The sequence below is a fragment of the Furipterus horrens genome, unplaced genomic scaffold (genome assembly GCF_987537825.1).
Source record: "Furipterus horrens unplaced genomic scaffold, mFurHor1.1.pri manual_scaffold_3, whole genome shotgun sequence".
Classification (NCBI taxonomy): domain Eukaryota; kingdom Metazoa; phylum Chordata; class Mammalia; order Chiroptera; family Furipteridae; genus Furipterus; species Furipterus horrens.
The window spans coordinates 167,158,264-167,185,481 of record NW_028327173.1 but is presented as its reverse complement, the minus strand read 5'-3'; the positions used below and the strand labels follow the sequence as shown (position 1 = coordinate 167,185,481).

General features: G+C 37.7%; 1 protein-coding gene across 1 annotated transcript in view; it reads right to left on the bottom strand.

Moving 5' to 3' along the window:
- Positions 1 to 795: 795 nt before the first annotated feature.
- TRIP4 (thyroid hormone receptor interactor 4) overlaps positions 796 to 27,218 on the bottom strand; it is a 52,859-nt gene continuing 26,436 nt past the window's right edge. The window contains exons 10-13 of the mRNA XM_090272029.1: positions 24,441 to 24,565; positions 23,346 to 23,437; positions 7,244 to 7,346; positions 796 to 1,059 (exon numbers count right to left, since the gene is read on the bottom strand). Coding sequence (XP_090128155.1) covers positions 992 to 1,059; positions 7,244 to 7,346; positions 23,346 to 23,437; positions 24,441 to 24,565 — 388 coding nt within the window. The 3' untranslated portion in view covers positions 796 to 991. The remainder of the gene's footprint in view (positions 1,060 to 7,243; positions 7,347 to 23,345; positions 23,438 to 24,440; positions 24,566 to 27,218) is intronic.

Sequence of the window (27,218 nt, the reverse complement as noted above, 5' to 3'; positions counted from 1 at the left end):
TTATAAAAAGCAGAACATGCACATTTAAGACCATGAATTTCCTGAGGATGCCAGCAACTGAGATTCTGACAGCTCTTCTAAACAGCTTCAGAAGAAAGGGCTTCCCTAAGTGGGGCCAGACTGATTAGTAAAAATCTCATTTCAAACTAACCTATTTTTTCCATAGCTCATAGCTTCACGGGGTGTGGATGGTTTAAAGGGTTTGGTTTCAGCATCTGGGGGTATTTGGATGCAGTTACCGAAGGGATTTTATTTTTTAGTTTATTTCTAATTGCCCCATCGAAGTGATGTTTTTGCAATACCAACTAAATAAATAGGGCAGTTCCATGCTGCTTTAGCAGGTGGCTCCATCTCTTGCCAGTCTAATCTTCTGCCTAATGTCTCAAACCAAAGAACAAAATGACAGCACCTCTTCAGGTTATCTCTTTAAAAAAAATTTGCCAGTGGAAGTTACTCAGCTTTTGAAGATGTTGGACTCAACTTTGAGATGTTGGACTGGAGCAGAAAACTTGCTTAAAAGCTTTCTGTTTCACCACAGGTTTGTATCAAACAGAGAATTCTTCTGACATCCAGGCTATCATTTGTGGGGGGTGGGGGGGGACTCTTTAAAATTCAAGTTGTCCCCCCCAAAATTGTTAACCTACTAGGTTAAAATTTTTCCTAACTACAAATCCAAGCCTCAGGGAGGAAATTGATTTCCAACTTGTTCCTTTCTCTTCTAATACCGTTCTGAGAAAAAAATGTCTGAGACCTAAAATTTTTTAAATAGGGTTTTATAAATAATGTATTCAAAGATTCTGACTTATTATTTAACGTAAGAATCCACTCTTTAAGAAAAATATACAAGTTTTGGTAAGAGTTAAACTATTGACAGAGTCAAAGCCTGATGGCCAAGTCTTGAGATTTCTACTGCTTCAGTTGCAAAGGACCAGTGGATAACAATTTTCGTACACAAAACTCCACTATGCTGTATGGTTCCTTTTCTCCTGTGTCAGACAGCTTTATTCTGCTTCATTAACCCCTTCTTTGCGCCCTGATGGATCTTGGAATCCAGTTTCCCTGTAAGGGAGAAAAAGAAGCCTCATTATTTATTTTTTATATTTGCAATGCAAATCTTCCATGGCCTCCCAGGTCTTATGGTTACTGTGTTCCTGTCACATTCAATTATCTTGCTTCAGGACTCAGACAATTTCAAACTTCAGAGCTTCATTCTGTAAGAATGAAGAAGCAGTGGGAACACCATATAGAGGCACAAAAGCATGCACACAAATACAATGAATCTTCGCCTAAAGCATCTAAGTTAATATTTCTGTGTAGCTACTAGAAAGGAACATCACCTTTTCCAGGGTGTCTAATGCTAAGACAAGTTTTTAAAGAATATAAACATATAATAAAGAAAGGCATTTCACACAGTGGGCAACCCATTCCTTTGACCTGTTAACTGGCTGAGCATAATGCATGAACCTCTCACAATGAGAAAAGCAGTTCAACTCACCCCTTTCCTGCCTCAGACTTAACAGTGGGAAGTGACCTGAAACAGTGGAGTAGAATCCACATGAAAGCTTTACTGACAAAGGGCCTCTATCACCAGCTAAGAAGGGCAAAGATCATAGGTTGTATGACTCTTCTAAGTGTTAAAGTTAGAAAACAAGCAATGTTCCTGTCCCAGGTGACCCTAATGAGAAGTTCTTCACTGCTGTGGTTTCTGACCTCTGACTCCTCAGTTCTACCAGGCTAGTTTGGTTCAGTGGTAGCAACCTTAGGAGCCATCCATCTCATGGAGGGAATCTTTAATAGAGTTCCTTCCTGTCTGTCTGGCCTGAGAACAGAGCTTACAGGTTGCTTTCCCCCCCTCCCACACACACACACACACCCCGACCTCCCCAAAGTTTCATTTAAGTCTGTAGCTATGCCAATGCTGGGAACAGAAACAATTAAGTTGAACATCAGCCTCAGCACTTAAAAAAAACAACAAAAAGGAGCCTCCCTATATTATAAGCCTATATCCACAACCATTGCCCCTCATATGCTGTCCTTTTCATTTGTTGCAGCGATGAAGTGTAAGAGAGCACTAGTCTAGGAGTCATGTTTTAGTCCACCGTTGTCTGATATTAACTAGCTGTATGACCTGGGGCAAGTCATTTTCTCTCTGGACTTCAATATTCTCATTTGTCCAATTAAGAATACAAGTTGTGACTACTGCACCAAGAGACTATGAGAAAAATAACTTCAACAAGTTTCCCTCTTTTCTAACTGCCCCCCTCCCCAATCTCTCTAGGGCTATACCTGCATCTGGAACAATATTACTTTTTTTTCTGGGCTTCAGAAACCATCACTAAATGATACTCTAAATGCCATCCACAATGGTCACAATGTTATTGATTTTAATTTGGGCTTTAGAGCATAGGGTATTTCCAAGATTTCAGAAGTTCTTTTATCCCCCCAGGCTGCCTGGTTGGAAATCCAAACATGTGCCAGCAATCTGGCAAAAAGTCTTCTTACACGGCAATTTTGCCTTGTAATCCCTAATACTACGATAGTGACTACCAAATGGTAAGTGCTCAATAAATGTCTTTTTCTTTTTAATCCTCACCCGAGGATATGTTTACTGATTTTTAGAGAGAGCGGGAGAGAGAGAAAGAGAGAAACATCAACTGGCTGCCTTCTGTAGGTGCTCTGACAGGAATGGAACCCACAACCTTTTGGTGTATGGATGGGATGGTACTCCAACCAACTGAGCCACGTGGCCAGGGCTCAATAAATGTTTTCATCATATGAATTAAACAAAGAAGGTAGACACTACAAATTTCAAAACCTTTACACTGTAGATTGAACTATTAAGTAACCAAAAACAGGCATCAGATAAAAATAAGACGATCCCTTGTAAAGGTGGTGGTACCCAGAGGTAAAGTACGTGTCTCATTCAGATTTTAGAAGAAGCCAGGACAGAATTTAGAATTCCATCTAGGACTCCAGACTTGTAGTTCTCTTTACTGAATAAGTTAGAAGAAGCATGTTCCAGTTTTGGTCTCGAGCCTACCTCACTGTACAACCTGGAGGAGTTCACCTAATCACTCTTATCCTCAACTTTTTCAATGCTAAGAAATTGGACTACATAGTAGTGAAGGCCCTTTCCGGCTCTATGATATTGTATCCTAAAAATGAAATGTAAATTGCAATTATCTGTTTTTGAGGCAATATGAAAAAAAAGCGAAAAACCTAGAAAAGAGCAGGAAACCTAGAAGCAGAGAAATGTGAGCAAAATATATTCCTGTAAACATGTTTACTCAACTAAAAAATAAAAGGAGGGAAACTTCCTACTAACTTATAAAGTTGTTGAAAGGATTACAGCCAACATTAAATGCTTTCTACGTACCAACCACTATGCTAGGTATTTTACATACACTAAGTCACTTAATCAAGTAACTAATTGAAATCATATATGTAAAAAATGCTTCTTAAGCTAAAAGTTCTCTGAAAAAGTAAGGGTAGTCATATTATTTATGTTGAGGCTTGGGAGTTGTGTTTCTTAGTTATGGTCTCAGTTTTAATTTACCATATAACTCTAGGGAAGTCTTTTCATTGTATTCATTTCAGATTCCTCATATTTAAAAAAGAGACATTACCTTCTTCACACTCTCAAAGCTTTACTACATAGAACTTTCCAAATATAAATTTTCAGTATAGTGGCGAGCATAGCTGCCTTCCAAGTATAATTTTCAGAAAACTCCAGTCTGATTATGAAAACCCTCAAGTAACAGCAGCTCAGTAAGATTGACCCATTGGAGCAAAGCACTCAGTGGTAGACAGACTAATCTCTGGCTTCAGTGATGATTTCATAAAATGGAAAACTAATAGGAGGAAGGAGATATAGAGGAATAAGGATTTCCAGGGCATTCCCAGCAATTCAGAAATTCTTTCATCCTCTGTACTGCCTAAAAAAAATCCCATGTGCCAGCAATCTGTGCTCTCCTTACAAGTAAGGACTTCTTATTTGAGAGGGGGGGATAGTTAATTTTTATGAACCAGGGGTATGGACTTGGGGGGGATTGCTGGGGGAGGGGGGTGCTGGGTGGAGGGGAACAAGGGGGAGAAAATTGGAACTGTTGTAACAATATAATCAATAAAAAACATTATAAAAAAAAAAAAAAAAAGTAAGGACTTCTTTGCATTCCCTAACATCTACCACAGAGACAGCCAATAGTGGCAATTCTTGGGTCAGCTGTGGGCAGTGAGGGCAAAAGACCAGGGCTTCTTGCATGAAGAAGCCGTCATCAGGGCTGCCCTTGGATTACATAAATTCTGATCTCTGAGTTCTAGTTCAGCCTGGTCTCTCAAGACTTGGGATTTGGACAAGTTAACTATAGTAACACACAGTTCGTAAAAGCATAGTGATAATGCATAGTTTCTGAATTTCCCCAATACTTTTACATTTAGTACCTACATCATTTCAGTGTTAAAACACATCCTCAATCATGGTGCCTAAAAGAAAATCAAGTGCATGTGCAGCAGATGGGCAAGAAGTTGAAAGGGGAAAAGTATTTGTCATCAATTGATACAACTCTCATATGGATTTTCACATGCCTTGCATAAGATATAAGGGAGTATTTGCATGAGTTTATAGGGCATGCAGCTCATTTAAAGAAAAAAGATTCCTTTATCTCTTTAAACATTCAACCTATACATTCTACTATACTTAACTATTTTGCATTTCCTAATTTGAACAGTCACAGCCAAATGATATCATATTGGCACATTGCTCTTTTCTGAATTATTTCAGTTTCAAGAAACACAATTATCCCCAGGTCAAGCAAGCTCAAGTTTACATATCCAAAACAGAAATCCAAATATAAACCTTTAATTGAAGGCACATATACATAAATACATGATATAACATGTAAATGGGTTGTAGTCTAAAGGTTAATTTGCAAGTCAGAAGTTTAGAACTTGGAATATATTTCTCATAGAACGTATCTATGAAACGTGGCTAGGTTCCTAATCCATCCCACAAATAAATAAATAAATAAATAAATAAGCCATAATTAAGTAGAGTAGTAATATTATTAACACCATGGGACAGAACTTAACCACTTCAAGTAACAATACATCTAGAATAAACTATGAAGCATTCCAAATGAAGAGCCAGCTGTGTATTTTTCCCCTGTGGCAGTGGGATTAAAGACTTTCTCAGCTTTAAACTACTGGAGGTCGCCCCTAAGGCCTAAGGCAAAAAAGTTTTGACACTATGTAAGATTTTTAGAGATGGTAAAATTGAATGGAGGGTAAAGGAATAGGGGTTTAGAGAGAATAAAAACTTTACACCAGACTAAATCCTCACTCTGGCTCCATCTCAAAAGAATTTTTTTTCTGAGACACACAGGGATTGGTGAGCCTATTTTTTCCTTTATTTAAAAGTAAATAAATTTTCACTACCTATTGTTTCTGACCAATATCTTTTCACCTCGTCTGGTCTACAATGAAAGAAGCTGTAGATTCATAATTTCTATCTAGCCCTGTTGTTCCTGAAATAAACATACAGCCCTCTTTGACTTTTTTAAAGCTTTTAACTAACAGGAAAAATTGGAAAAATCAAGAGGTTATTAAAGCTTGCTCCCTAAGAGTTACACTCCCCCACCCTCATTAAACCTTATGGGAAAAAAGTAAAGGCCATATATGTGCTGAAGGGGAGTCTCTGTCTAGGCAGAGAAAGTACTGAAGTAAAACATTTCAGAGAGTATCTAAACTCTGTTTACACAGAACATTTTCTCACAGGAGGTTAAACAGCAGATAAAAACCAAGATAGAGGAGGAAGCTAAAAGAAAAAGGTAACTGGGGCTAAAGATCAAGGTAGCAGTGGGTCTGGCAGAGGAGACCTACCACATTTTTCCTCCTCCCACTAGTGTTGCTATCAGTGCCTAGAGTAAGGTGAGAATGGAACAGAGAAGGAGGAGGTAGAATGCCACACCAAAAAAGAGGGAGAAGAAACGAGAGCTTTAAATCCTATATAGTGGAGAAGAGGGAAAAATAATTTCCAGGGCCACTTGGACACCAGCTGGGGTATAGTATAAAGTAAATAATTTGTATAAGCTAAGGGCAACTTATGTTCAGATTTTCAGATCTGTAGGAAACTCAGGAACAAACACCACTTAAATTATGAGGCTTCCCTGAATTTATAGTGAATATACATTAACCTAAATTCATACTCAAAGCATTTTGTGATTGAAAGCAGTATTACTCAAAGTGTACTCAGCTGACCAACAGCATCAGTAGCACTTGTGAAAAGGCCTAGAAACCTGTCTTAACAGCTTATAGGTGATTTTTATTTACATTATAGTTTAGAAGTATTTCTCTACAGAAATTTATAAATGTCTACTTGGTCTCCAATGCACCAGGTGAGGCAGATTTGTGCACAACTGTAGACAGTGTGTGCCGAAGAATCATCCACTTCACACAATGGGAAAGCAATGTCACAGAGGCACAAAATATTAACTGATATGAGCAAATGGGAGAGTTGTTGATGCTGTTTTTGAAAGAAAGTTACGCAGGGAAAACACCACTATATGTTTCTTGATATTGCTTTGAAATACAAAAGGCTGTAGGATCAGACAGAGGAAGAAAAGATTAAAGTTGAAGAAAAGTTGAAAAATTGAAAGATCTACCTAAGCTGTGAATATACATATAAGGGTACTATGACCACAAATAAATAAGCAAAGAAGTTACAGAAGAAGAAATCATTAAGAATTTCAAAAAGAGATGAAAAGCAAGAGGACTAGGGGGAAGCTCTAGGAACCAGTAATGAAGGAAACAGTGGGAAGTGATGTCTCCAAAATAGGCCCGCAAGAATAGACACTTAAAAAGTTGTCTTATTCTTGGACTGAATACTGAGGAAAATGAATAAATGACAATGTTGCTACTAGTGTTGGCTTGCTACTTCCTTTAATGAGCAATACAGCAGAACAAAGCACACTCTTTTGGCTGACAAATAGGATTTAAATGTATTGGGGTCCTAAACTGCAATTTAGAGTAATTCACTAGCATGTCAATAACTGTGAATCAAGTTACACTTTGGAAAGGCTATACTGTAGTTAATCTGACATTAAAGTTATCAATAAAAATAATTTTACTAATCCTCCAACATTTGAGATGCTATAGAATAGGGTAAAAAGAGAACAAATTTAAAAAGTTAAACAAGTAAGATGCAAAATAAAGAAAGAAAATTAGACCATCAAAGTTCGTGACTTACAGATTTTTGGATTTCCTTTAATAGGAAACTTCACAATCATTTCCTGGGGATTTGTGCAGATGAAAACAAATGGAGAATCAGATTCTTGACTCATGTCTGGATACTGTGAAATATAAAAATAAAAGTTCAGTCTAGTTAGGATAAATTTTGAATTTTAAGATCATATGATGTCCCAGATTTCACCTCAACATGCTGATGACAATACTCTTCATTTCACACATAGATAAAGATTATGCTCAACAAACAAGAACAGAGCTTCACCTTTCCCTAGGCCTTAGCACATTATTTTTATGTAGTTCATTGCCTGCCATTTCTGACTTCTTATAATGGGAATAACTTCTTTAAAAAAAGGATGACTGACATGTGTTGCTGGTTCGATTCCCAGTCAGGGCACATGTCTAGGTTGCACACCAGGTCCCCAGTTGGGGGCACAAGAGAGACAACCACACATTGATGTTTCTCTCCCTCCTTTTCCCTCTCTCTAAAAACAAATAAATAAGAATAAAATAAAATAAAATAATAAAAACATTAAAAAAAAGGGGGGGGGGGGGTCACTGAGATTTTCCCAGAATAAGAACTGACTGGTCCTTTAACATAAGTGACTTGTGAGCTGGGAGACTGAGAGGTCTTTTTCCAGAACACTGGGCACCCCATAGGTTCAACTCAAGTGAAACACTGGAAGATTTAAGAAAACCAAAACATTTGTAAAAATTCTGCTAGGAACAGTCAACAAAGACCTTCTCTCACTAAAGGGAAGGCATATGATTCATTCTGAAAGGTATGAACATGCAAAAGCTGTTTTGCTGGATATGTTGCAGACTTACTTAGGGTGAAAAGGTAACTGGTAGAGCAATTCTGAAAATTATTTAGAAGCCTCCTTTGGATCTCTTAACACAAAACAAAACTATGTGAGTACTTTGTATTTTTATTCCCTCTACAGAGACATACAAAACACCTACAATAAGATTATGCTGACCACGCAATCACAATTTAAAAACTGGGGATTGGCAGAAAGTGTTCTCCAGCAATGCCCAATTAACCTGATATTTCATTATTCCCTACCTTGGGATGTATCATGTTTAGCATGTTCGACAATTATGACTCATAGGTTGACTGTGAATATGGGTCAGACTTCATTACCAGAGGAGCCTTTCTCCTAGTAATTACCCTCAAAAGCATGAAATTATTTTCCATTCTTATTCACCTGCTGAGATGTGTCCTCCAAAAACCTAAGTCTATAAAATGTAGAAACGGAGCATCAGTAAGAAATTTCAAATTTCACTCTAACAAGTGGAAGCATGAACAGTTAAAACTTCTTTACTGGCCGCTCTGTGCTTGTGCAAGGTGATAAGTAATGCTGCGGAGAAACAAAGGATTTTAAACAGCTTTTGGTCCTGCCCACATACCACGGCTTTTAGTGTGGGACAGGCGTGGCATGTGCTTTGATAAAACATAGCTTAATATCAAGTATCAGCCACAATTATATTCACAGGCAAGGTCAAAACGCTCATGGTAGAAAAGAAAGACTAAAGATGGGAGGATAAGCCCTCTTTTTTCTTTATCCCCTGATTCTTTAGAACTCAAAGAAAAGTAGGGTCCAGCTGCTACTGCTGAGGTGTTTTGGCACAAATAAAATCAGAGGCTGCTATCAAGATCTTTAAACCTAATTCTACAGAAACCAAAGCAATAGTCACAATTAACATCTCTTCACATTTCCTGCTCTCTCTTCTTTGTGTCTTAGACTGTCAAGGCAGAAGACAGTGCTGCCAGGACTTCACAGCTCTGTTTTTCAAAAATGCAGGCCATTTTAGCCATTCTCTCCTTTTTCATCTGCATCAATAAACATTCTCTCCCTACTTAATTAATCTCATTAACAAATATACTTTCTGCCATAAAAAAAAACTCTCCAGATCCCACATTCTCCTCCAGCTACTGCTCCATTTCTCAGACTCCCTTTAATAAAATTCATTAAAAGATTACCTATACTCCCTGCCTCAAATTCCTCTATTTTTTTTTTCTCTTTAATTCACTTTAACAGGCTTTCACTCCCATCGCTTCACCAAAATTATTCTTGTAAAGGTCACTGTTCACTTCCAAGTTGCTAAATCAAATGGTCATTCTCAGTTCTCATTTTAATTGATCTATCTGTAAAACCTGACAAAATTTGTCTCCCCCTTCTTCTGAAAACATTCCTCACTTGGCTTCCAGGATACTGTTCTCTTCCTGTTTTTGTTTTAAAGATTTCATTTACTTAATTTTTTAGGGAGAGGGGAAGGAAGGGAGAAAGAGGGAGAGAAACATCATTGTGTGAGAGATACATGGTTGCTTCTCGCACACCCCCAACTGGGGACCTGGCCCACAACCCAGGCATGTGCCAATTGGAATTCGAACCCATGACCTTTAGGTTTGCTGGCTGGCACTCATTCCACTGAGCCACACCAGCCAGGGCTCGCTTCCTGGTTTTGCTGCTTTACTGACTGCTCCACATCTCCCCACCCTTTAAATGTTTGTGTGCTTCAGGGGTCAGGTCTTAGACCTCTTCTCTCTTGGATTTGTAACTATGAGAAGTGACGGATTTTAACTAAACTTATTATGGTACTGTAATCATTTTTCAGTTCATACATACATCAAATCATTATGTTGTACACTTTAAACTAATACAATGTTTTATGTCAATTATATCTCAACAAAAATGAAAAAAATTAGGTCCTGAAAATGCATATCAAAATGAGATATGCACTAACTAGGATGGATATTATAAAAACAAAACAAAAACAAAAAACATGGACAATAACAAGAGTTAGGAAGAATAAAAATTGGAACCCTTATGCATTGTTGGTATGAATGTGAAATAGTATAGCTGCTGTGGAAAAAGTTTGGTGTTTCTTCAAAAAGTTAAACACAGCACTACTCTATGATCCAGCAATTCCATTTCCAGGTATACACCCAAAAGAATTGAAAGGGACTCAAACAGACAGATGTTCATAGCAGCATTATTCACAATAGCCACTAGTTTCCACAATCTAAATGTTAATCGGTAGATAAATGAATACACAAAATGTGGTATAGACATAGAATTAATATTATTCAGCCTTAAAAATAAATGAAATTCTGATACATGCTACAAGATAGATAAATCTTAAAAAATTATGCTAAGTAAAATAAACCAGACCCAAAGGGGCAAATATTGTATGATTCTACTTATATGTGATACTTAGAATAGGCAAATTCGTAGAAACAGAAAGTAGAATAGAGGTTACCAGGGGCTGGGAAAGACGGGATAGAGAAAGAAGGAATTATTATTTAATGGGTAAATTCTATTTGGAATAATAAAAAACGTTCCGGAGACAGGCAGTGGTAATAGTGGCACAACCCTGTGAATGTACTTAATGCCATTGAATTGTACACTTTAAATGGTTAAAATGGTAATTCTATGTTATAGATCTTTTACCACACTAAAAATAAAAACATTAAAAAAAATAATAATAAAAGTCCTGGATTTTCTTCCCAAACCCACTCCTCTCTTATTCATACCCCTTTAAAATAAATATATAGCTATTCCATCCTTCCAGTTGTTCAGGCCAAAAACTCCCCCACTGACCCACTGGGAAATCCCGTCAACTCTACCTTCAAAAGATATCCAATATTTCACCACCTTTTACGACCTCCATGGCTACTTACCTGGTCCAAGCCATCATAATGTCTACTTGAATTACCACAAAAGCTCCTAATTGGTCTCTCTGTTTTGGCCCTTACCCCCTTCTTGTCTATTCTCAAAATAGCAGCCAGAGCTATTTTTTAAAAACTAGACCGGATCATGTCACTCTGCTTAAAACTGTCTAAAGGCTTCTCATCTCAGTCAGAATAAAAGCCTAGTTCCTCACCCTGGAAAATCTAGGCCCCATTTCTGTTCTGATGCCTTTTCCTCCTACTCTCCCCATTTTCACTTTACTCCAGCCGCTCTGGCTTCCTTGCTGTTCCTGCCTCTGGGTCTTTGCACTTTGCCCATTCCCTCTTCCTGGAATGCTTCCCCCTCTAGATACCCACATGGCTTCCTCTCTTTGTTCAGGACTTTAAAAGTCAACTTTGTAGTGTCTTCCCTGATTATTCTATTTAACACTGAGCACCAATCTCCTCACAAACCTGCACTTTTTAAAAAATATGCTTTATTGATTATGCTATTACAGATGTCCTAATTTCTTTTCCCTTTGTTCCCCTCCACCCAGTGGCCCCCCTCCCTCCAGTTGTCCCCCCCCGACTTAGTCCATGCCCATTGGTTGTGGATATAGTTTTCCTCAACATCTTCCTGTCTACTCCGCTACCTCCTACTATGCTTCTTAATTCCTGTACCATCTCCCTCCCTTTGCCCCCTTCCCCCTCTCTGCTGACCTCCCCCCTATATGTTCCCCATACCTATAATTCTTTTCCCACTCTTGTTGCCTACTTAGTTTGCCTTTGTTTTGGTTCCCTAGCTTCTGTTGTTGCTTGTTGTGATAGTTTTCATTTTAATGTTCATAGTTTTGATCCTCTTTCTCCTAAACAAGTCCCTTTAACATTTCATATAACAGTGGTTTGGATCTGATGAACTCCTTCAGTTTTACTTTGTCCTGGAAGCACTTTCTCTGCCCTTCTATTCTGAATGACAACTTTGCTGGATAGAGTAAGCATGATTGCAGGTTTCTGCTTTTCATTACTTGGAATATTTCTTGCCAGCCCCTTCTTGCCTGCAGAGTTTCTTTTGAAAAATCAGCTGATAGTCTTATTGCGACCCCTTTGTATGTAATTCTCTTTTTCTCTCTTGCTGCTTTTAAGATTCTCTCTTTATCCTTGATTTTTGACATTTTGATAACAATGTGTCTTGGTGTGGTCTGCCCTGGGTCCAGTATTTTTGGAACTCTCTGTGCTTCCTGGACCTGTAAATCTATCCTTCCGCAAGTTAGGGAAGTTCTGCTTCATTATTTTTTCAAATAATTTTTCAATTTCTAGTTCTTCTTCACCTTCTGGCAATACTATGATTTGGATGTTGACCCACTTATAGTTGTCCCATAGGTTTCTCAGCCTATCCTCATTTACCTCACTTTTCATTTCCTCTTTCTGCACTGGTTGACTCTTCCTTCCCTATGTTCCGATTTGTTGGTTTGATCCCTGGTTTTCTTTCCCTCACCACTAGTTTCATATGTGTTTTTGTTCATTTCAGCAGGACTAGCCTTCATTCCTTCCCTGTCTTGTTTAAGGTCTGCTGTTAGGTCTGTAAGCATTCCTATAACCAAAGCTCTGAACTGTGCCTCAGAAAGATTTCCTGTCTGCTGCTTCATTAGATTACATATTTGCTGTCTGGTCAGCTGTGTCGATGGGATCTCTATCATGATCTGTGCCATCCTGACAGTTTTGTGTTTACCTTTGCTCCCTGGGTGGGGTTGTCACACCTCCTACACTATAGGGAATGGAGCCCCGTGCACTCATCACAACTGGTGACCCTTCTCACCACGCTGTAGCGTTTTCTGTGGGGGTGGAAGTCCAAGATGGATTCCTGCCATTCACTCTCTGTTGAGAGACCGGGAGCCTCCTCCTCCGTTCCCACCCACTCTGGGCCTCATCGTCCAAGGCAATGGGGGTCTGCCTTCCCTGGCATTGGAATCGCATGCTGACAGGTCTGGTCTGCAGCTGGGGGTGCTCCCCAGGCGCTTCTCGCCTCCCCTTATATACGGGTGTCTGTGCTTACTGCTGTCCTGCCGCCGTCACCACTACCAGTACAGCTTGGTCTCTCTGCCCCGGCTTCACCCCTCCTGCCCTTCCAGATGATCACCACTTCTTTGTAACTTCATATGTTGGACTTCCATTTATTTTCTGGAACTTCTGGTTATTTCTGGTTTTGCAGTAGTTGTATTCTTTCTTAGTTGTGGAGGGAGATGGAGCGTGTCAGTCTAGGTCTCTGTCTTGGCCGGAAGTCTCCTCCAAACCTGCACTCTTAACCCTCTCTCTTATCTTATGGCTTTCTTTTTTTGTACAGTACCGACTATTATTTGATACTATGTTATTTATTTATTAAAAATTTTAATTTGGCACCCCCTTACTAGGCTGAAAGCTCCACAAAGGCAGGTATTTTTGTCAAAATTTACTTCTCAGCCCCTAGAATTATACCTGGCACATAGTAGAACAATCAGTAAATACTTGTTGAATGAAAGAAGAAGGAATTTACCAACTTGTGAACTAAGTTTAACTTAATAATGCTGAATATGTATATGTTGGGAACTGGACAGTCCCTGGACTGTAACTCTAGGTAAAAGCAGGTGCTACTCTCAGGATAAATTAATAGTTCTGGCTCTTGGCAAGTGTCCAAAAAGGCCCTATGTATAATAAAAACTATCCTAACATATATTAACACAGTAAGCAAATGTCAAATAAAGGCAAAAGGAATGGATAAATAATTATAGAATAAGAGGTTCCTTGGACCCATTCATGCCTCACAATAAAGATAAACATTAAAATCAACTTTCCCTTGTGAAACAATGTTACCCCAATAAATTCAATTAAAAAAAAAATCAACTTTCCTAACTCAATCTAAATCCAAGTTTCATGTGACTATCCCTTTTCCCAAGCTCTATCACTGAACTTCGGGAGGCTTATGAAAAAACAGAGCTCAAAAACAAAGTAGCCTACAAAGAATAAAGGAAACTAAGGTCTATGCATTGGGAAAAGAGATTTTTTTTTTTTTTTTATAGCAAAATGCATTAAAGCAAAGTCAGCTTGGCAGAGCCTCAGTACCTTGAAAAAAAGCACCATCTCTGCAACTGTGGCCAGGGCACTATGGACCACACTATACACTAACAAGTTAGAGATAAGGAAGGAATTTTTGGTCTTAAGAGTCAAGACTAAAATGCAGCTGACTCAGAGGAAGAATAAATGAGGAGAGGACAATTCATATCTACGAAGAATGTGGATAAACTGATGTCATATCCAATATGGGGAGAATGTTAGATTAAGGACATAGCACAATAGACATTGTGGGTTATAAGATCAAGCAAGCAACTCAAAGCAACCATTCAGATTCAGTAACAGACTCCTCAGGAAGTTGATACTGTTCTTACCTAAAACTACTCGTACTACTACTACTACTACTCTGACCACAGAGGAGGGGACATGAACTCTTCTTTCATGCCTCCTAAGTTTCACAGCTATTTAACATAACAGGTAATTAACTACTAAACAGTCATTTTCTTCTCCCCTACAGAGAAAAATTGTTCACCAGCCATGGGAAAACATTTCTTTTGCCATTTTCATAAAAGAAAAGAAAGTTTAGTAGTTTTGGGCAACCCCTACTGATTCAGAACCAAGTGGACATTTTTACCAACTCTGCAAGCTTGCCTCCAAATGGTCCTTGTACTGAAATGATCAGTAACTTCCTAAGTGATGTCACTCTTCACAAATTCCCGATGACCTTAAATCTTATACCTGTCTCCCGAGAACTAAGAGCTAAAGTAGTCAAGAAGGAAGTCATTGACAAGGAACATATATCTGCTGTAGGTTTTCTTGGTTTAATTTTGAGGAACTAGATAGGACATAAAATCAGGCTCTGAAATCTAGTTAGCTGAAAACCAACTCCAAGTAGATCATGGTGATAGTACACAGAAAGAGAGAAGGAAATGAGTCCGATAAAAAGGCCACAAGCACAATAGATCCACAGAAGCAGATCCTGGAAGCAACTGTGTTCTCTGATAAAGAGTTCTTGTTTACATCTTCCTTCAAGCAGTTCAAGGTGTTCAAAGGATAACTAGCACCTTGGATCCCACTCTACTGGGGGACAAAAGTTTTTCTCATATCAGAGTAACACTGATTGTTAATACTTTTGACTACTATATATTTGATTGGGGTTGGATAAAGACCATGCCAGCTGGCCCAAAGTGGGACAGCTGAACTCCCATGTATTTACCAGTAGACAATTCAAACCATGTATCAAAGACAGGTGGTTTCAGCTCAATGATACAGAGACAATGTATATTTACTACAGGTGAAAAGAATGAGGGATAAGCAGTATGCAGCTTATGGGTCTTAAGAGTCATTTGAAGGTAATGATCTGGTTGAAGTCACATAGCATCGGTCTCCTGGTTCCATCCTTCTCACCATAAAATTTCCACAGTGGCTTTCTGTGCCTTTTGGAATTCTATGCTGGAACTTCCACATATGATACAACCCAATCAAGTATATTTCTCTAAAATTAACCTCATAGCTTTTCTGCTCTGAGTTCTCAAGACCTAAATGGAAATCACCCATTTATGACAATTAGTTTTGGTCTTAATTTTCATATAGCAGGCTTTTGCTCCAACTTAAAACTACTGAGAATCAAAATAAAATTCCTCTTAATTAAAGGCGCTACATTATAAGGTTCTTAACCACTGAAGTCTACCTAGGAACTAATACCTCAGAATGCTAAGACTCCTGTTGAGTTAAGGGCTCTGCCAATTTTATTTTATTTTATTATTTTTAAAAAGATTTTATTATTTTTTAGAGAGAGAAGGAAGGGAGAGAAAGAAATATTTTTAACTATTTTATTTTATTTTATTTATTTGTTTTTAGAGAGAGGGGAAAGGAGAAAGAAAGAGAAACATCACTGCGTGGTTGCCTCTCACATGCCCCCAACTGGGGATCTAGCGTGCAACCTAGTCATGTGCCCTGACTGAGAATTGAAACAGTGACACTTGGTTCACAGGCTGATGCTCAATCCTCTGAGCCACAGCAGCCAGGGCAAGAGAAAGAAATATTGATGTGTGAAAGATACATCAACTGGCTGCCTCTCACACACCCTCAACTGGGGACCTGGCCCACAACCCAGGCATATGCCCTGACTGGGAATCAAACCTGTGACCTTTTGGTTCACAGGCTGGCACTCAATCCACTGAGCCACACCATCCAGGGCCAATTTTACATTTTAACTCCCAATGTCTGGTTTGACATAACTGAGAACTATTTTGAAGCAGAGCTCAGAATTCTTTGACCTCAGCTGACGTATCAAAGAAAGATAATTATCAAGTAATCCGGCCTTATTAGTATTAACAGTACCTCTTTATCACATACCATTTGTCTTTCAGAACAAGACATTAAAATATTTTGAACTATGCGAATGAAAATTTACAGGAAAATCGATTTTTGTATGGTGATCACGCACTAGAGAACACCTCTCCTTCACTGCTACAACATAGGTTTCCTTTGCCATAGCTCATTTATTTAAAAAAATCATTTAAAAGAAAACTGATTCTTTTGTATCCCCATCTGGATTAATGGTATGACCATCCACCCACTCATCACAGCCAGAAACCCAAGTTTATTCTAGATTTCTTTCTTTCTCTCATTCTTCATATCCTATCAAATCACCAAGTCCTATAGATTTTGCTTCCTAAACATTTCAATCATTTATTCCTTTCTGTCCAACTCAACTGCCAAAATATTGTTGCTGGGCCTTCATCAGGCCTCACCTGGACAATCATTTCCTTGTTTTTAGGCTTGCCCCATCCAGTTCTTCCTTCCTACTGCATCCTGGACAATCTTTCTAAAATATATATCTCATTATATTACTTATATGTACTTATATGTTGCTTTCAGAATACAATTCAAATTCCTTCCCAAAGCATTTATGGCTTTCTATATCAACCACTGCCGGCTTCTAAATATATAGTTACCACTTTTATTGAACACCTACTATATGCCAGGCTATACACTAGGACATTGGAGATGAAAAGATAAAAAAGACATAGATGGTGACCACCTAAAGACACTACATGTGAACATTTGTTTTTGGTAATTAAAAAAAAAAAAAAGGTAAAAAAAATGCAATAAAAGAAATATCACCCCAGTTATCTAGAGAAGGAAGCAATTTATCCCGCCAAGGAGGAAATGAGCTGAGGTCAGAGAACACTCCACAGAAAGAGTGACATCTGAGCTGTTTTAGAGAATGAATCGGAACTCTCCTTGTGGACAAGAGCATAGGCAAATGATATAGCATGGTATACTGAGAAACACATACATTCTGCCTTCTCCAGGACTCACTGTTTGTAGAAGCTTCCTTAGCCTTCCCTACCCTACCTCCAGCTGAGTTAGGAGTTAGGCCCCCTCTTTTGTGCATGCCTTTGTTCATTTGATAATTATTATGGATGGGTTTTCTTGTCTTGGTCTCTTCTAGTAGACCTAAATATCTAGAGGGAATTAAGTATCTTGTTAAATTCTGGATCCTTAGTCTTTAGCACAGTAACTGTCACATGACACACGGTATGTTATATAATACTCTGAGCAACAAAATCTTAAATTAGGAGATGATCTGACACCTGGTTCACACAGTAGACTGGATGACAAATCAATAAGCCTTGAACAGATTGCAAGTAAGACAGCAAGACTGCAGCAGGGTCCTTCCATATCAAGCAGACCACTTTCTCTCTAAGCTTGAGTTTACTTATAGGTAAAATGAAGGTGTCATATTAAGTGGTTGATTCTACTACATAAAACCTCTTATACTTGTCCTATCTAATTCCACTGGCATTATCAGAACAGAATTTTAAAAATATCTCTATGCTGGGTGACAACTGTCTTCTGACTAGTCTTTCTACGAACTTCAGTCTTTTCACAGAAATTCATCCTCCACATTTCTGCCAGATCATTCTCCTCAAGCAAGGCTCTGATCACCTTCAAAACACCTTTCCCCATCCCACAAATGACTACAGAAAAATGTCTTCCCCCTGTAGACTACCATGCAAAGGTATCTATCTCAGACCAAAACATACCTTTCCATTTTTGTTTGCTGTTTGTTCCTCTTTATTCATACTCTTCCCTCAACAAACTGGTTTGTTATTACTCTCCATACGGGCCCATAATTTCCTACCTCCCCTTACACTCTTTCTTTGGATTATGCTTTTCCATCATCTAAGGAAGACTCAAAAAACAATCCCAATTTTATCATTTACTGACTAACAGTACCCAAGTTATTTTAACTCTCTTAGTCTTAGTCCTATGATTTCTGAAAGAGGGGTAATGATACCTTGCATGGAGCTGTGAGAATTAGAAAATACATACCTAATAGGTCTGGTACATAATAACTGATCAAAAAGTAACAGATTTTACTATTACTACCCTTGAAGGCTAATTCAAAAGCCATGTTTTTAATAAAGTCATTTTGTGATGCAGCCCAGCTAGAAGCAAACCTTTCCCTCCTTTAAATTCCTCAGAGGCGTCTTTACTTCTCTTGAAACACTTGTCTTTGCTTTTTATTTTGTATTTGCCTTACGTACATATATCTTATATACCTAGTGCTCTTTCAAACATTCTGAGGACAGAATCCACTGCTGATTTAACTTCTTGTTTTCTTTAGTATCTAAAACAGTATCTGATCTGTGGTAGACACTTGAGTATTTATTGATGAATAAATACTTAAGAAAATCTTAAAAATTAAATGTTTATTTTCAGATGAAAAGTGAAACATTAAAAAATGTACATAAAAGTGTTAATATTCTCCTATCTTCATTATTTAAAAAATGTCGTCGTCGGCAGCCGTCCGTCTCGAGAGACGATGGTGTAGCTTCTTAAGAGTCCATCTGCACCGCCGAGAATGGCTGTGCAGTCCGACTTGGGAGTGACACGGTATCTGTCTCCTCCCGTGTTGAATCGACATCTTGCGATGACGCTGGAGTGTCCTCTCCAGTGAAGCTGAAGCTACAGAGCCTGGGCAGGGTGATATGGAGGGTCTGCTGTTGCCCATGCAGCAGACCCATTTAAAAAATGTACATGGCTGTCAACTCATTAAGTGAACAATTGATACTCAGGTCACAAAAAACCGAAAGACAATCTGTTCCGACTGTCAGAAACTCTAGTAAATGTTCTGGTCATCATCAGAACTCTGAAAATACATTCCTTGTCTCACTCAAGTGAGTTGTGATTTTAAAGAACTGCCTAGGGTTAGGCTAACTGTGGCAGATATTCAATTCCCCTTTCTGTTGGTTCTCAGGTATAGCCCTCAAAATCCCTTAGAAACATACATTTTAGGTCTATAATTTGGCAGGTTTTCTCAGTACAACAGAGAGGGCCTTTTCACATATTTAAAAAAAAATTTGGGGACTCTGTATTATTTAAGGACAATGCCTGGTTTGAATACTTAACTATTAATTGCTTCCTTTATTTTCTAATTATTTTACCTCTCAGACTTACAGTCAATCCACTGGTGATACAAGCCAATGATCTGCACATAAGAAGTGGTATCGCAATTTTCCTTAAGATCTGTATCGCATGGGTACTCTTATATAAATAAGTCTTCCCAGTAGAAGACTGAAATTCTACTGCTAATGTCAGTTATATAGGCACCCAGCAGCAGAACTTCTTCAACATAATTCCTTAGAGATAAAGTATTGGTTATTTTTAAAAATTGTAAGATCAAATGGACTAAAGGGTCAGTAAACTGGCAGGAGAGAAATGGATTCCATACAGAAGAAACTAAATAATCAAGTGACCTTGGGGATTTTTAGACAAATCAGACTTTCTATTGAAGGCAGAGATATAAATAGCACAAACATAACACAGAACAGACATGCAGAAATAAAAGCCACCAACTCAACTTTTTGTCTGAAAACTTGTTAGGTCTAGAGAACTATTCAAACCACAGCTGCTAATGGTTATGGATTTGGCGATCAAAATGTCTTTGTTTAAAAAAATAGTTTTAACTGCCTTACTACTGAGGTTACAAACCACAGCCTTGATGCATTGTTGCAGTCAACATTCTCCCTGCTGTTTCTGAGAGCTTACATCTGCTGCTAGCAGATAAAATGCTGGCAAAAGGCATTGGCTCCTTCCAGGAGAATACAGAAGTTTTAACTAGATGGCTCTCATCTACCTCTCTATCCTGAGTTGAGCCTACAGCGCTTTCTGTACCTTATCTAGGTTGATCCCCTATTACTCAGGAGGGCTGAGGGTCTAGTGGAATTTTTTTTCTGGCACAAATCAGCCATGCCAGCCACACTATTCTTAGAAGATAAAAAGGAAGACGAATTCTTAGCTCAGGGGAAAGCACTTTAAGCACATATTTTTAAAGCCACTTATACTGTAGTACACTTGATTTTAAAGAACCACTAATAAAACCTTTACTGTTACATATTTTTTAAATTTTTATTTATTTATTTTTAGAGAGATGGGAAGGGAGGAAGGGAGAGAGGGAGAAAAACATCGATATGTGAGAGATATATCAACCAGTTGCTTCTTGCATGCTCCCTACTGGGCACCTTGCCCACAACTCGGGCATGTGTCCTGACTGGGAATAGAACTGGCGACCTTTTGGTTCACAGGCTGGCGCTCAATCCACTGAGCCACACCAGCCAGGACTGTTATTGTTATTATTTGTTTAAACTAAATAATCACACTATGCTGAAAATATTGAGGTCTTAGTATATTTTAACTCATCAAAGAAAGTCCAAGAATACGAGGACAGGAAATAAGTTACTGAGTTTCTTTGGAGAAAGGAAAGTTTGGAACAAGATGGAGAAGTAAAATGTGGTCCTAATCACATAGGAGATAAGTTTCGGTTGAAATAAAAATTACTATATCCACACTATTTTCAAAGAAAATGCAAATTCAACTAGGTGATGAGAAATGAGCGTGGAAATGCAGAAAGAAGACATAGATCAGTAAAGTGTCTCCTGGATGATACTCCCTCAGTAAACTAACATATGTGGATAAAGGAAAACCAAACATACCCAGACCAGCACTTCCTAAACTGTACCTACCCACCACATACCAGTTCTGCAGTACGCAAGTCCGTAGTACTGGTGTGTATGTGGGAGGTGCGGGTAGATTATGGTCAAAAAGTTTTGTGAATAGTCCAAGTTATATACACCAGATATATGAGTCATGATATACACTTAACATATTAAGGGCTCTGAAAAGGTCTTCCATAAACAAATTTATTTAATCCAAATACATTTTCCCAATGTATATGTCCATGGAAGCCTCACAATCACTCCTCCCCCCCTTTTTTTTAAGAGAACACCTATGCCATGGAACAGTTTGGGAAATTCTAGTCTATTATTCCTAAACTCTCAACTCATTCTTGCAGAAATGAGAATAAGGTTGATAAAACAGATTAGGCAATCACATTTCATACATCATAGAATCCTAGCTCAAAGAGAGACAGGTAAATTACCGAGGGTGCTTGAGACATTTTCCAAAAGCAGCCTAATACGAAAGCTACTGCTTTAAAAGTGGTAAGATTCTTACCCAATAAACAATCACCAAATAGGGCTAATGTTAATTCTGAATACCTTCATGTGCTACCCTCACACACAGAATAGAAACAATGGGGAAAAGCCACAGAAAAGCTGACCATAGGGAAAATAAGCATGGGATTCCTGTGTTTAGAGGCTTCTGGCATTTTGGGATATTCTAATGTCATACATCAAGAAATTCATAAAGAGAGTTGCCATGACTTCCAGATGGAAACATAACAGAGGATTCCTACACTTCTATGCACTGCCCTCAGCGTTCTCAGGATAAAAGAGAGAATATAAGCTCAAGGAGAAGTATCATACTACCCTGAAGGACAGGTAACCTGGAGAGACCAAAAAGATCTGTTTTGTTAATTAGATCTCTAATTTCTGTAAGCCTTGTAGTAGTCCAGAGACTAGGATTATAGTTTCCCATCCTTCTATACAAGAACTGTGGCAGAAAGAAGATTGCCTAACTTTCTAGCAATATAAATCATTTGATCATCTACTAGGTGGTAGTTTGCTTGATTAACAAATGAGAAAGCAAAGGAAGGTCCCTTGCCAAAACCACCACCCACACTCCCAGATGCTCCTGGATTCTGTTTTAGAGTGCAAATATGCTAAAAGGAAAATATAATAGTTACATTATGTTGTTAATGACTGCAAGAGTCTCTAAAACTGTAAAGCCTTATATTACTTCTAGACTGGGAAAAAAAAAAAAAAAAAGAGTAGAGGGGAAAAAAAAAAAAAAGACACTGAAAAAGAATGGGCAAAGGGCCCATAGAGAGAACAGGCAAAAGGGTGTGGAAAATAAAGAGCCTCCTCATGTCTGTGGTTTTGCCTAGGTCTAGATCAGGTGTTAAGAGCAGGAAAAAAGGCTAGGACTAAAAATTCATGCCAAATTGCACAAATTGCATGCATTGTACTCATAAAGTAATCAGAGAAGAGCCGAGAAGGCAATCCCCAAGAAAATGAAAGACAGAAAATGAAAATATGTGAAGAAAGAATAGAGATGGTGAGATAGAAATAGTTTTCTTTTTTTTTAAGCAGACAGTAATAACACTAATGAAAGGCAAATAAGTCTGGAAAACAAAAAAAGTTACTGAGAAAAATTAAGCTGAAGAACATTTTCTTAAGCACAGTGATAGAAGCCCTACTGCTTAAAGTAATTATTCAAAGATCAAGAAAACCATATCGTTAGTAAAACTCTTCATGCTTCAAGGATGGACCTTCCCATGGAAGTTTTCTCTAGCCTAAGTCTAAACATAAGGCTTTAAATTTCAAGTTTTCCAATTAAGCTAAAGTTCTTTGGCTCCCTCTGCTGTTCAAACATGTACTTTAGTTATGTCAGTTTAAATTTGAATGATTGAAATACATAAAAATAACACACATAAATACACACATATGTACACAAACATACCCCCCAAACCTGGCACAGTTCAGGCAATCAGAGTTAAAACATTTGCTTATCATGAATTCTCTGCCCTAGACCAAATGTTCCAGAATAAGTAATAAATTCTACCATTCCTACTACCTAATTAAATAATTCAAGAGATAATACAGGATTTCTTCACCAAAAGCAGCAAACTTTTATTAAGAAATGAAGACCCTATACATGTTAGCTGGATTGTGGCAAAAACTTTCTACGCAGAACTGTGTATGTATCCTCTTCCACATACCAGAAACCAAAGCACTACATTTTTTGTTTCTTCCCTGGTCTTTTCTCTCCCCAATATTTCCTAATTAAGTTTCTCTTCACATGTCTAAATTCAGTTGCTAGGACCTTACTATCTTTAGGATATTTTGTGTGAAGGATCCATAGTTGGCTATGGTGGCAAACCAAGTATCTGTTCAAGAGAAGTATTTTTACTCACCTGATCCTTAAATTGATTCTGAGACAAGCAGTCAATTAGGTCCACACAGCCCAGAAGACAACCTGATGGATAATCGTTGGGAAATTCCACATCTGAATCAAGAATAACAAAAGGATTAAATTTTCTTCTTTGTAATCCTGGAACTCACGAATCCATTTTCAATTCTGAACAAATCACTTTCTCTATTATATAGTTGTAGACATAAGGAAAACAATGAGGCTTTTTTATTTGGCTCAACTGTTGATACTTTAGCAAAAAAAAAATAGAGTGGCTGGCTTAGTCTACTATACACATCCTAAACTATCGGAAAATTACCCTCATGCCATCGAAGTTCAAGGACCCCAGACCTTCACTCCAAACAAATTAATTCTACTACACTCTACTGGATCAGACTGGAGTTGGTGGTGATGGGTTTTGGAAACAAGCGACAGGTGTCAAGAGAAAACACATAAAACTGTAATAATTTAAAAAAAAACAAAAAACCTTAAGAATAACAGAACACATTTATATTGACATGTGTACTTTTTATTCCTAAAGCTTGGTTTCTTAAAAACTTCTTATAGGTTTTTCTGTAATTATCCTTTCATTCTACCTTAAAGAGAACTGTATGAGCTGGATAAAAGGGTCAAAAGTGTATTTTAGAATCCAAATTTAGTGTGCTGGGGGTGATTCCCAAAATACACTGCTTAAGTCAACCAACTTTGATCTGTCCAAATCCAATAGCAGATGTCTATTTGGGTCATTCCAGATAAAAATTCTTATTTGTGGTTTTCCCACCCTAAAGATCCCAGAGTTCATAGTATTCATTTTACTTTCATAGTAAAAAAATACGGAGAAAATTTCTCAGGTAAAACTAAGACGGGTTGGTTGATTTCTGAGGTTGGGAACTGATATTTTTATTTGCACTATTTGGCAAATTAATGCTTTTAACAGGTGTCTATAATTTGCCACTAAACAAACAAACATACTCACAGTTTAAAGTCTCTTTCAGCCAACAAAAGAAAAAAAGCCACATGAAGGAGGAAGTAGAAAAATGTGAATGTCAATGAAGTCTCTTCACAAAATAAGACTAAAAGGAGGATATACAGCGGTTACCTTTCCCACGAAGGAAACGATACGTAGTCTGGAGCTCTGAGACTTCCTGAGGAGAGGGTCTTTTGGCTGTGGCTGCTATCCAAAGTCGTCCTCTGTGTGGGGTGTACCAGCTCCTGCCTTCCACCCTTAAACAAGTACAAATTTAGCAGGAAGAATCTCAATTCTAGTGTTCTGGAGGCTCTCATAATATACAGCAAAGATTTGTAGATGACACCTCAACAAGAGGGGTATTTTTTGGGAAAAACAATTCTCCCACAATACCCTTCACTTGAGTATGAACTGTGTTCTTTAGTTTTTCCAATCATTAGACCAAAGATAATTCATCTCTTTCGGCTCCTATTTTATCTGATTTCTATAATTTAGACTGGGGGTTTTCACTAGCCCTGGAATGTCTACAATCCAAATCTTCTATTTTCAAGGCATCCAAGTTGTCCTGCAAAAATGGAAATCCTTGCCTTTTTTTCAAAGGCTAACCTTTTCCTGAAAGATTTGTTAATTGTCCTGACAGAAAAACTCTCACCCACAAATAACTCCTCAAGAAGTTACTTTTATATTAACTATTTAATAGAATTTAAGTAAATAAAAATGCTTATCATCTTTACTCTTTAAATTGCAACCACATTCATTTATATTTTTAAGTATTTTATATTTTTTGTAGATGATTAAACAAATGAATCTCTAAGTGGAATAATGGAATGCATTCAAGAGAATGTAATTACTCCAAGGATTACAAAAAGATGTTTCTTTTAGTTCCCATCAATAAAATTAAGTACCTTGATAAGACACCCCTATGATATTATTCTTACAATGCAAAATAGGGAATTTCTCATATCCTTAGTTTTCCAATATAGATGAATTGGAAAAGTGCTGGGCAGATAGTAGGTACTCAGTAAATGAGGAATGAATCACTCTATTTCTCCCTTCTACACCTCAGAAGGGTTACTGGGAAAATCTCACAAGTGCTGCAGAACCACCCACTCACTGTATTTCTGCAGGATTAGTGATTGTGAGTTGGATGGTGCTCATCCTGTTCTTTTCAGTGAGAAAATCTGAATAATACAGATCCAAAACAGGATGAGAAAAAGGCAATAAACATTCTTACTCCCTCAGCAGAGAACAAGTTGTTTAATTTTCTACTTTAAAAAAGGAAGATACCTGCCCTGGCCGGTATGGCTCAGTTGGTTGAAGTGTTGTCCCATACACCAGAAGGTTGGGGGTTTGATTCCCAGTCAGGGCACATACCTGGGTTGCGGGTTTGAACCCTGGTCAGGGTGCGTATGGGAGGCAACCAATTGATATTTCTCTCTCACATCAATGTTTCTCTCTTTGTCTTTCTCTCCACCTCCCTTCCTCTCCAAAACCAATAAACATATTTTTTTTTAAAAATTATTTTAAAAGGAAAACACCTGCTCTGGCCAGGTATTTCAGTTGGTTAACAGCATTGTCCCAATCAAGGTTTAGTTGGATCCTCGGTCAGGACACGTACATGAAACAACCAATGAATGCATAAATAAGTGGAACAATAAACCGATGTTTCTCTCTCTCTCTAAAATCAATAAGTAAAAATTAAAAAATAAAAAGGGAAGCTACCTAAATTGCAGAGAACTCAAAAAGAAAACAGACATCTGAGGGCCTAGTTGCTCAGAAGCAGAAGCAGAAGCAGAAGCAGAAGCAGATTCAAATGCACTTGTTCTAACAGCATTATACACATGGTCTATAAAACAATTAGGAGCCAAAGGAAGAAAGCCCAACCTTGAAGACGGGAGAAAAACGCTAATGCACATTGATGAAGGAGGGAAATCACAACTAATCATAAAAACACCAACACAAAAATGATTATTCCCAAATGCTGATGAGAAATTTTCTTTCAGGAAAGTGGAGAAATGACTGAAGCTTACACAAGTGGAAAAAGCACTTTGAGATCTGAACCACCTCTGCCACTAACTAACTTTGTAAGCTACTTTATCTTTGCCTAAATGTCCTCATTTGTCTAAGATTGCAATAATTACTGGCCTGGTCCATTTCTAGAGCTACTGTTTTGAAAACTGTAAAATTCTGTTAAAAATAGTATTATTACTGCTATGAATTAGGACACTGCCAGGCATATAAAATTCTAATTGATAAAATAAGAAGGAACAAAGACATATCTGCACTTCCACATTTGGTGCAGCATTATTCACAATAGCCAAGATTATGGAAACAACCTAAGTGACCATTGACAAATGACTGGATAAAAAAATGTGATTACATATAATGAAATACTATTCACAGCCATAAAAATAAAGGCGATCCTGCCCTTTGCAACAACATGAACAGATTTTAAGAGCATTTTGATGAGTGAAAGAAGTTTGAGAAAGACAAATACTGTATGATCTCACTTAAATGTTGAATGAGAAAAAAACAAACTCTTAGATATGAAAACAAACAGGTGGTTGCCAGATGGAAACAGCAGAAATAGTCAAAAATTACAAACTTCCACTTATATATAAGTCTTGGGGATGCACAGCATGGTGACTATAGTTAACAATACTTTATTGTATATATTTGGAAGCTGCTAAGAAAACAGATCTTAAAAGCTGTCATAACAAAAACCAAAAAATGTGTAACTATGTGTGGTGATGGATACTAACTAAAACTGACTGCGACAATCATTTTGCAACATATACATGTGAATCAAATCATTATGTTGTATACCTTAAACAAATGCAACATTATATGTCAATTTTATCTTAATAAAAATGGATAAAAAAGGAAAAATAACTATAATGATAAGTGAAA